This window comes from Penicillium soppii (genome assembly GCF_028829465.1).
Source record: "Penicillium soppii strain IBT 18220 chromosome Unknown utg000005l, whole genome shotgun sequence".
NCBI classification, from domain to species: Eukaryota; Fungi; Ascomycota; class Eurotiomycetes; order Eurotiales; family Aspergillaceae; genus Penicillium; species Penicillium soppii.
In genome coordinates, this window is record NW_026643235.1 from 3,762,896 (window position 1) to 3,774,287 (window position 11,392).

The 11,392-nt window shown below is 49.6% G+C and overlaps 3 protein-coding genes across 3 annotated transcripts; all 3 read left to right on the forward strand.

The window, feature by feature from the left end:
- Nucleotides 1-14: 14 nt before the first annotated feature.
- On the forward strand, nucleotides 15-1,112 carry N7529_006889 (uncharacterized protein; the record flags this gene model as incomplete). Its single annotated transcript, XM_057242416.1, has 5 exons — nucleotides 15-54; nucleotides 103-205; nucleotides 252-669; nucleotides 729-806; nucleotides 867-1,112. 5 exons carry the CDS (start codon nucleotides 15-17, stop codon nucleotides 1,110-1,112), a joined length of 885 nt encoding a protein of 294 aa, XP_057097775.1.
- Nucleotides 1,113-2,923: 1,811 nt separating this feature from the next.
- Nucleotides 2,924-9,049, forward strand: N7529_006890 (ketoacyl-synt-domain-containing protein; the record flags this gene model as incomplete). The annotated part of the gene is made up of 2 exons (XM_057242417.1): nucleotides 2,924-3,076; nucleotides 3,140-9,049. 2 exons carry the CDS (start codon nucleotides 2,924-2,926, stop codon nucleotides 9,047-9,049), a joined length of 6,063 nt encoding a protein of 2,020 aa, XP_057097776.1.
- Nucleotides 9,050-9,165: 116 nt separating this feature from the next.
- On the forward strand, nucleotides 9,166-9,945 carry N7529_006891 (acyl carrier protein; the record flags this gene model as incomplete). Its single annotated transcript, XM_057242418.1, has 1 exon — nucleotides 9,166-9,945. One exon carries the CDS (start codon nucleotides 9,166-9,168, stop codon nucleotides 9,943-9,945), a length of 780 nt encoding a protein of 259 aa, XP_057097777.1.
- Between the last annotated feature and the right edge of the window lie 1,447 nt (nucleotides 9,946-11,392).

Consider the following 11,392-nt stretch of genomic DNA (forward strand, 5'->3'; position numbering starts at 1 on the left):
TTACAATTCTCAAGATGGGATCAATCGCTCCATCTGAACGTTTCCTGATTTTTGGTGAGTGGACTTGGCGATTCGGATGTTCAAGACTGACCCCATATCTAGGAAATGGCTGGATTGCCAGTCAATTCAAAGAAATCCTCCAGGCACAAGGGAAAGCAGTCTTCGTATCAAATGCTCGAATTGAAAACCGTGAGCAGGTGATGAGGTATGTTTAGACTCTTATCTCCAGAAAATCCCACTGACCCACGCAGCGAGCTCACCACACACAAGCCCACGCGCGTCATCAATACCGCTGGCGTACGAGGAACGCCTAACGCCGATTGGTGTGAAGACCACAAGATTGAAACCTTCCGCTCAAATGTGCTGGGTGCGCTCAACGTGGTCGACAGTTGCTACCAGCTAGGCATCCACGTCACGCAATTTGGATCGGCATGCATCTATAACCTACCGGAGGACCAGGTCCGAAGCCGCGCACCTTTTTCAGAGACCGAGGAGCCCTTCTTCAAAGGCGCTTGGTACCATCGGAGTCGCTTGCTCAGTGAGCAGACCATTGGCCACTATCCTAACCTTTTGCTCCTCCGAATGCGGATCCCGCTAGCTGCAGACCTCCACCAAAATAACCATGTCGCGAGGCTGTTGAAGTATGATAAGATCTTGGATCTGACTGGCGTGAGTATTCTTTTTCGTTTTTTGCGATAGAATTTATTGACTAACTTCATTTCAATAAGTCTGGCACCTGTCTCCCCAACTTGCTTCCGGGTGCTGTAATTCTCTCAGAGAACTCCGAAACCGGAATCTACAACTTTGTAAGTTATTCTTCTCTTGGCTCATCTTGTCTCTTCGGTTGTATTGATACCCTCTTTCAGGTCACACCCGGCGAACTCAGTAACGTTGAGGTCATGGAAATGGCCAAGCAATACATCCGGCCCGACCTTAAATGGGAAACATTCGAACTGAAGGACATGCTGGCAACTTTGAAAGCACCCCGTGCGATTTGCATTTTGGATGCAAGCAAGCTGCAGAATAAGCTGCGAGAATATGGCTACGAGGTCAAGGAGCGCCGCGAGGCACTCCAAGAGATCTTCGAGATCATGGCGAAGAGGGGACTGTAGGCTTGGGTAATCTTGATACGGAGTTTTTGATTATCTGCAAGTGTCGCAAAATCTAGTCCGATATAAATGAACACATCCGCTTTTTGGTCTCACACTTTAAAAGTTCCAAAATCTGCGACCTGTCTCGCCTTGGATAGTCTATCTTGTAAATCATTCACCATTATCTGATTTCAAAAAAAGGATCAATCACCGGAGATAGATGCACCTGGACGCTATCACAAGCCTTGACCACGAAATGATTCAATTACTGCCACGAATACAGTAGAACTTGGATATCCGGCAAGATCGGAAGCTGCAATATACTATGCTACAGTCACATCACCGGCTGTAATTCCGCCGGTCGTGAATTCCACGCGAAGGTCCTTCTTCGTGACCTCTTTCCACACCTTCTCTTATGTCTTTTTTCGGGAAAGCATGATGATGTTAGCGACCACACTGGCTATTTGTTCTTGATCCTAGTCATGCTATCTTAAAACTTCAACTCTTGCAATTAATTTGTAGGATAACAGCTGCCACGCACGTTGAGAGATCTATTCTAACCAGTGCTTTGCTTGATACAATCAGGAAAACAACTCTTTAGGAATTTATCCAAAGATATTCTAGTACCGTGCATCTACTGGCCATCTTCGAAGTAAATCCATGTAGATACTAGTGATCATACATATGCAGATGTGAAGCATGTTCTTTTTCCTTTCTTTCGAGGAAAATTTTGGATTATTTGCTCACTTAGATATTCTTGAGGATCTACTTGTATTGTCAATGTTTTGAGAGATTCAACACGTGTGGCTGCTAATTAACGATTCTTTGAAACCGAAACGTCAAGATCAATTTCAGTTATATAGTTTTGGCCTCATGACTCTCTAGTCACTAAAATATATTTCGGAATGTTGATAATATGAAAACCCAATACGTAATATCTGTTTACACTGGTTGTACAATTTATCCATATTCAGAATGACAATGATAATATGATATTGATATGTGGGGGATCAAACTCGGCATTCTAGTCTGCATGGAAGGGCCTTCTAGGTAGTATGCAGGACAATGCCATCAAAACGAATTTTCTTTTTCTGGTAGTCTCGTCTCAAATATCACATCCAAGCCATTATCATCCCGAGATGCCCATAATTGATTGCCCTCAGAATGTAGTATATCCCAGCTATTCACAACCTTGGAATTCTTGGCGCTAAGTCACCAGTTGACGGATTGTCAGCCCACCTCTAGCGCTAAGTAATTTTCGGTACCCGTGGATCAATACCATTGTATTAATACCACATATGTTTGTTTCAACGCGTCTTTATGCCCTTGACTTGCCTTGTCCTGAACAATTATTACTGGCTAGACTAATTTCTTACTTTCCATTCATCCAATCAATGTCTCCATGTACTCTCAAGGAGCTTCACCAGTCCCGGGTTGTCTTCGTCTACTCCGTCCATCCACGGAGTCACAAGCGGGTTCAAGTACCCCACCGTATAGAGTTGATGGATACGAGACCACAGTCAAATCTCCGTGACAATGTTTCTAGGCCACTCTGCTCGGCCCCCAAATCTGTGTTCGAGAGCGATTGGGCTTGTCAGTAAGAATGACTCTTGCACGGGCAAGCTTGTCGCCGAATTACGGAGTCATTGACTCTGCGGGAGCAATGCACCAGGTGCCAATGCCTTTAACCACGGCTTCAGCAGGCAATCGATGCATCAACATACAGGGTAATTTCTTTCTCATTGCAAACAAGTCTATGTGGGGCTTTTAAAAGGGCCTATCGAGGTGACCCAATCAGTATATCAGTTTTTGAAAGCCATTGAATCACAGTCATGGTTGCACCCACTTCGATTGAGCCCATTGCGGTAGTGGGCCTGTCATTTCGTCTACCTGGCGGGATTCACGACGTGCAGGACCTCTGGGAGCTTCTCGAAAGTGGAGAACGCGCATGGATCGACATTCCTAAAGAGCGATGTGACGAAGATGTAAGTGATCATACCCAGCAAAAAAGAAAAAAGGAAGGCATGGAATCTGACGATCGATCGTAGATCTCTGAGCATCCTGGCAATCACCGGGGTGGGCACTTCCTCTCTGGTGACGTTTACAACTTCGACCATGACTTTTTTGGTCTTTCAAAGTCTGAAGTCGCTGCAGTCGATCCACAGCTACGCCTTCTGCTACAATTAGCATATGAAGCCCTCGAGAGTGGCGGTGTTTCAGGCGAGAACATCCTGGGAACCGCAACGTCAGTGTACACAGCAGTCTCCACCACAGAATATGATCGGCACTTGAACAAGGACATTGTGGAGTTCCCAGTCGCCCATACAAGTGGTGTCAAGCCCTCAAATTGCATATCGCAATTCTTGCGCCTACATGGCCCCTCTTTGACATTAGATTCGAAAGACTCTGAAGGTCTCGTTGCGCTCCACTTAGCATGCCAAAGCCTGCGCAATGGCGATTCGGAAATGGCTCTGGTCGCTGCATCCAACTTGCATCTTCTTACAAGCACTGGGCAGAGCTATCCGTTCGACGAGCGTGGTGATGGATACGGTCGCGGCGAGGCCGCAGTTGCCCTGGTTCTGAAACGATTAGATGCCGCCGTCCGAGATGGAAACCCAGTGCGCACCATCATCCGTAACAGCGGCATCGGCCAGGATCAAACCAGGCTGGCTCAAATGACATACAGCCGTGCTGGGTTGATGCCAGAGGAAGTTGCCTATGTTGAGGCACATGGGTCGGGCACCAAGGCAGGCGACCATGAGGAGCTAACTGCCATCGCAGAGGCCTTTGGAGGATCCCAGGATCGCTCAGTTCCTCTTTACGTTGGCTCCTCTAAGGGATCCATAGGTCACGGCGGGAGTGCAGCTGGTTTGTCGAGCTTGATCAAGGCAGCCGTCATTCTAGACAGGGAAGTGATTCCCGCAGTCGCCGGGTTCTCAAATCCTCAACAAGGTCTCCCGCTGGATAGGATTACTATTCCAACGAAGGCAGTACCTTGGCCTACCCACCCTGGAATTACCCCTCGTGTCTCGGTTAACAGCATTGGTTCTGATGGTGCGAACGCTCACGTTATTCTTGAGCGAGGATCACTGAACACCCACACAATATCCACGTCTGGCGCACCTTGCCCTCGTCTTTTCAAATTTTCGGCCAACAGCTTGGTTTCATTGAAAGCCAAAGTTGCCGCATACGAGAGCTGGATCAGCCGTCACACTGAGGATACTCCGCTGGCGGATCTCTCCTACAACCTATTGCACCGACGCTGTGACATGTCTTATCGTTTCAGCGCAGTAGCAGACGATCAAGAATCTCTGTTGCAAATTCTCAACCAATCACACTCAGTCCCCATCACAAAATCACTAGCTTCAGAGCCTGATATTGTCGCTGTGTTCAGTGGCCAAGGATCACAATGGGCTGGCATGGGCCGAGAGCTACTGTTGCATGAGACCACAGCCTCTACTGTCTTTCGGGATTCCTTGCGCCTCTCCCGAGACATCCTTTGCAAATTGGGTGCCAGGTGGGATCTCGAGGAGGAACTTCTTTGCGACAAAGCAGTGTCCAGAATCAACGAAGCTGAGCTATCCCAGCCTGCCACTACGGCCATTCAAATTGCTCTTGTTGCTCTCCTCCGGGCCTACGGGTTGAAATTCCGCGCCGTCATAGGCCATTCAAGTGGTGAAATAGCCGCCGCATTTTTGGCAGGTCACATTTCGCAGGAGAGAGCGATGACAGTCGCCTTCCACTGTGGCTTTTTAGCTGCCGCTACAAAACTGAAGGGGTTAGAACAAGGTGCCATGTTGTCCGTTGGTCTCAGTGAGGATGAAGTTGCACAATATCTCGAGAATTTGCCAACAGGAGAAGCCGTGGTCGGCTGTGTCAACAGTTCCAACAGCGTGACTATTTCGGGTGATATGAGCGCCATTGATGAGATTGATAAGCGCATCGCCCAAGCTGACGATGGAACCTTCCATCGCAAAGTGGTTGTTGAGACAGCGTACCATTCGCACCACATGAGTGCCGTGGCCGACTACTATCGGTTCCGCCTTGATACAATGAGCACAGAGAGCTTAACTGCTCCTGATGGAAAGGTGGTATTTGTGTCATCTGTCACCGGACAAGTGAAGTCATCTGGATTCGACGCAGAGTATTGGATCTCGAACATCGTCTCACCGGTCCGTTTCAGCGATGCTATTCAAACGCTTGCCAAAGAGACACTTCACCCAGAATCACACGTATTCTTCGTGGAAATTGGTCCCCACCCGGGCTTGGCTAGTCCAGTTCGACAAAGTCTCAGCCACCCAGATCTGCCTAAGGTTTCATTTGACTACCATCCGGTGTTGCAGCGCAAGCTAGACTCTATAACCAGCGCATTGACTCTGACGGGTAAGTTATTTGAACGCGGCGTCAATGTGGAATGGAATGCCGTGTCCGCAATGGCTCATGGCGCAGACTCAGCAGCCGTGCTGTATGATCTTCCGGCATACTCGTGGGACCATTCCACCCAGCACAGCCAGGAATTTCGCCTGACTCAAGCTTATCGTTTGCGTAATGAGCCGTATCATGAGCTACTCGGTGTGCCAGTTCTTGATGCAACTGATTCTCAACCTCGCTGGAGGCATTCCATTAGCCGGACATCGCTGCCGTGGCTTGCCGACCATGCCATTGATGGCGTTACCATGTTCCCCAGCGCAGGGTACATCTCCATGGCCATCGAGGCCGTGACGCAGGTTTCACGCCGGCGCTTCCCAGTTTCCTCGCTTGGAACATTGGTGCTTCGTGACGTCGAATTCAAACGAAAACTGTTTATGCCAGATGATGCACAGCGCGTTGAACTTCAATTGAGTCTTCAGCAACACCCTGGCGCGGATGTTTCTTTTGACTTCTCGATTGCTGCTCTTTCCGACAGTACTGGTCACTGGCATACTCATGCCACCGGTATCATCGAGGCAGAGTTCGCCGAGCAGGACAACGCCACAGCAGCATCCACAAAGGGTACAGGATTCCCCCCAATGCCAAACACTAGCCACATCATCCCCCACCAAAACCTATATAGGGACCTGGACTCTGTGGGCAATACATATGGTCCTGCCTTTGCGGGCATCAGCTCCATTAAGGTTGCGCCCGATGGATCGCAATCCTCTTCATCCTTGATAGTGCCAGATGCTGTGGCCATGGTGTCTGATGGGCACCAGAATCCGCTCATAATCCACCCGTCGACACTTGAAAGCATGTTCCAAACAGTCTTTCCGCTACAATCCCTTCGCGTCGGCCCTGGTCCTATCATGCCAAGCCACATCAGTGAGCTGCTGGTCGCGACATCGTCCCTTTTGCAAGCTCCGGGCTCAACTTTCGAAATCTCCACACTTCTGGACACCATCGAATCTGACCCAGCAAGTTGGAGTATCTCATCTGCATGCGGCGACAACCAGGTGATTTCAATCTCTGGTCTAAAGCTCCAAAGCCTAACGAAACCCTCAACCAACATGAAACGGGATGAAGATGGCGATATTTCTGCAAAGATCTGCTACGAGTTACGCTTGCAACCCGACCTCGATCATTTGCGAACTGAAGACATGCCCCAAAACCCTTCATTTGCGGATATTGTCGGGCTGCTTGCCTCAAAACAAGACCAATTATCCTTGATCGGGCTTGGCGCTGGGGTCGATCTATCGGAAGACTTCACTGCTGCTTTCGAGTCTCCGAACAATAAAATCACGTCTTTCGATTTTATCGACACCACACCAGGTCTTTTCGACGAAGCCGCTACGCGTCTTGAGAACCCCTTGATACAATTCCGGACCATGTTCCCCACCAGCGACCCCAAGATGCGTGGACTTCAACTCGGATGTTATGATCTGGTTCTGGCTACTTCGACCAAATGGTTGAGTCAGGCTGAAATGCTGGTCAAACCCAACGGCATTGTACTTCTTCGGCTCAATCAACGCGAGTCCAAGGAATATACATCACAGAACACCACCTCGACTTCACTGACGGAGCAAGTTGTCTACAAAGATGACGCCCGCGGTAGACTTGTTTTTCTGACACGACCTCCCAGAGTTCAGAATATGCCGGTCATGCATATTCTCACACATTGCGTGCCCCAGTATGCTCCGGTTTGGTCCGTTGCACTGGTTCGAGCATTGCAGGCCGTCAACGAGAATGTTACAATCAATCAATTGACTCGAAGTGCCGTGGAGGATCTTCAACGCACTGGTGCACTAGGCGACACATGCAACGACGCCGCCCTAATCATTGATGACCAGCCAGAGCAACCCATTTTGGCAGACCCAGTCGCTACAGCTGCAATTACCACGCTCTTGGCAAATTCTTCGCGTCTCGTTTGGCTCAGCCCTGATGTACCTCCGTCTTTCCATCAGAACGAGAGCCTTGCTCGTACTGCGCATGTGGAAAAAGATGATCTCCGTCTTACTACCGTCCATGTATCCTCACTGTTCCTCGCAAGCGACCTCAACCAAGCACGCCTGCTTGACATTGTGGTTGGAACAATTAATCAGGTGTCAAACCTCAGCATGCCCCATACGGAACGTGAATATCGAGTTCGCAACAATGGTGCCGTCATGGTTCCACGTCTACACCGCAGCGAAAGGCTCAACTGGGTCATCTACAATTCTGGAAATTCAAGCGCTGAGCCTCAGTTTCAAGAAATTGCTAGCTGTGAACGACCTCTGGTGCTTTCTTCGGATGGTGCCGACCTGTTCCTAGAGGACCGAGAAACCTTTGCGACGCCCATAGGTCCAGACTCAATTGAGATTGAGTCCCAGAATCTTGCCATGGGGGATCCCATTTCTCGCCCGAAGATGGGTGCGTACGCAGGTTTCGTCACCAACGTTGGTTCCGACGTTATTTCACTGGCTCCAGGTGATCATGTAATTGCCCTGGCCCCAGTCGTGGGTGCGACTCGACTGCGCATACCAGGAACCCTCGCTGGCCGCCTGCCCATGAAGTTGCCATCTTCCGACGCTGCGGCAATGCTTTTGGAAGCCATGGCAGCTTCATATGCTATCCGCGAGGTAGGTGGTATGCTTTCGGGCCGGGGCACTGTACTAATCCACGGAGCCGGCACTGCGGTTGGTCGGGCGGCCATCGGAATTGCCAGATCAATTGGCATTCGCCTCGTTGCAACTGCTGCGAACTCTGCCGAAGCTCGATTACTCAAAGAGCACTTGGGCATTGATCCCTCGGATGTATTGGTAACCCGTGCTTCATTCCATCGACGCTTACCCCGAGATATCTTCCCCGATGGACTCGACGCCGTGATTCATGCAGCGGGCAATTCGGCGCCAGCAGAAGAAGCACTTGCCCACATCAAGCCATTCGGCAGCGTGGTAGTCATTGGACAGTCCTCGTCATCGATATCGAGCAAGCTTCCGCCCAACGTGGCTCTTCATTTTGTCGACATTGACAGCCTTGTTCAAGCCCGTCCCAATCTAACTACCACCCTGATCTCCCAAGCGACAGCTGCGTTCCAGCATATACCAATGGGGGGCTTCAATCTAGCTGTCCGGGATGTGTCGGAAGTTGCAGATGCACTGAAGACGCTGAAAAATGGCACTGCCTCCAAGGTTGTTCTTCAAGTCAGCTCCGAGTCAAGTGTTCCAGTTCTTCCCTCTTCAGAAAATGATCCCTGGTCCAATCAGAACGCCACATATCTCATTGCAGGCAAATTAGGAAACCTGGAGCAGAACCTCATGATGCAGATGGTGCGTCGCGGCGCGAGACATGTTGTTCTGGTGTCAAGGGAACTTGTAGATCCCAATGACACAAAGACCCTCCAAGCGAAATTGCAGGCCATTCAGACTGGAGCTTGTCTATATATCGCCCAAGGAGATATATCTTCCGAGTCTGCCCTCCGAGAGATTTCTTCTACACTCGCCAGTCGTGGCGCGCCCACTGTTCATGGAATTATTCAGACCGCCGCTGCCGAAATTGTAAGTTGACCCAATCGTTTCCCATATTTTCAGACATTTTTTTCTTGCTCTGCGATTTCGATACATTTTCGGTGAACTTTGGAATCTATGCTCACAATTTACCACAGGAATATCACGGAGACGAGATGAATGGAGTTCCTGCCCTTTACCGTGTCTTTGCCTCTCCCAGTTTGACATTCTTCCTTTCGCTATTATCGGCCAAGCATCTCCTTGGAAATAACATCGATGCCAGTAATACTGGTGTCGACGCCTGGCAAGACTCCCTGGCGCATCAGGAGCAGTTGAAATCATCATCTCAGACCAATTTCATGACAGTGAACCTCGATTGGAGAGAGGACACTTTGTCAGTGAACGATGATGGTGCTCTTGAGAATGAAAACCGGCGGGTGGGTCTCAAGCCTATTCAAGCAGAACATCTTACCCGGTTCCTCGATTACATCCTCGGTGCTGCTGTTGAGCCAAATGGGGCCGGAATTTCCCAGGCTGTCATTGGTTTCGACGCCGAGTCTTTAGCTGGTGCAACCGCACCCAATGGACCCATTCACTCCGCCTTGTTCCGTGAGGCACGGCGCGGCATCAATGAAGCCCCTGTTGGGGGTGGTGATGACGAAGAAGAGCAATCATTCGAGCAAGTCATCGCCGATGGTAGCGAGGGGGCTGTGGCCGACTTCATCCTGCGGGCGATCACGAGGAAAATTTCTCAGTTACTTTCGGTCGATGTGGGCACGGTCGATGAAATCCTTGCTCTGGGCTTGGACTCCCTGGTTGCTGTTGAGTTGCGGAACTGGATCTTGAAACGGTTCGAGGCGACGTTACAGTCGGCTGATGTGCTGGTGAACCAAACTCCGCGTGCACTTGCGGAGAAAGTTGCCGCTCGATCAAGCCTGGTCAATGCTCTTGCTTAATTATAACAACAGAATCAATGATTTTAACCGAGGACATCAAGATGCCGTTTGAGTAGGTCGTCGTAATGGAGATATAGGGGTCCGGGTATAGGTCAACCTTGGGACGGTATTTATGGTTAGAATCTTGATCTGGCCGGGTTTTCAAAGTCGACCAGTAGAATCTGGACGCTAGGTGGAGCCCACGACTTCATTTGGGAATACAGAGTAAGATACATTCATGGAAAACCAAGTATGGAGTAGGGAGAGGTAGGGGGAGACTAGTTAACTAAGTATACGCCTTCGCAAAGCATTGTGGCGCATGAGTTGGTGCATAATCCCTGGAATTGTTAGAATGCTAAAAAATCAACTGGATCTTAACACTGGCGCTTTCTCCACTGAGGTTTCCTTTTAGCTGCAACATCTAAGGTAGATATGTCTGGCAGGTCCAAGATCCGAGTTCCAAATTCTTGAGATCACTAGCAAAACGACGTGCCTGAGAACCGCCCCCACATTGGCTTCAGCCACCTTCATAATCTAGGCTTCCATCACACGAAGCGATCGTCTCTGGCAATACCTTTGTGTATGTCGAATTTTCATTGATCTTTGATGTCGAGGGATAGAATCGTCCAAATTGGTCCACAATGGCGACCAGAGGAAGAAGATCAACAGCCTGCAGGCTGTGCCGCGAACGCCGCATAAAAGTAAGCTGAAGAACTGGAATTAAGGAGAAGTTGAGTAACCGAAATTGTCCAGTGCGACCGTCAACATCCAGGTTGCACACAATGCCGGAATGTCCAAGCTATATGCGATGGCTATCGTACTGAGCTTGATCTCATGTTTCAACATGAAACCGACACAGTGATCCGAAAGGCAGGATCGCATACCTCTAAGCGGAAGTTAAAGGTCGAAGGATCAAGCCCGGTGCGAAATCAAATCGCTGTCAGACCGCCGACTTCAGCACCACTACAACAACTGGCGCATCCTCCATCTTTCCAAGCTATCGGCTTATTCGCCTCTGCTTATGCACATGGAGTATATCTCGAATATCTACCAGTCATGTACATGCGACAAACTCGCCCTGCTTCATTAGAAAAGAGCTTTGAGGCAGTGGCCTTGGGCCATATGGCGAACGAACAACAACGAGAAGACCTGCGGGAACTTGCCCACCGAAATTACGGCGATGCTTTGTCGCAAATAAAGGTAGCCCTCCAAGAACCAAAAGCGCCACCAACAACAGAAACCATCGCATCTATTTTATTGCTGGCACTCTTTGAAGCCATCTCGCCAACATCATATCATCAGGTACAGGATATTTGGTCAACCCATGTTCGAGGAGCTTTAGCAGTAATTGCACAGTGGTCTACATCCGAATCGTTCCAAACACCGGTTGGTCAAGGTGTTCTCCATCATATAATTTCTGCCGTACAGCTTGATTGCATATATCGTTGCGTACGGTTGCCCGACCAGC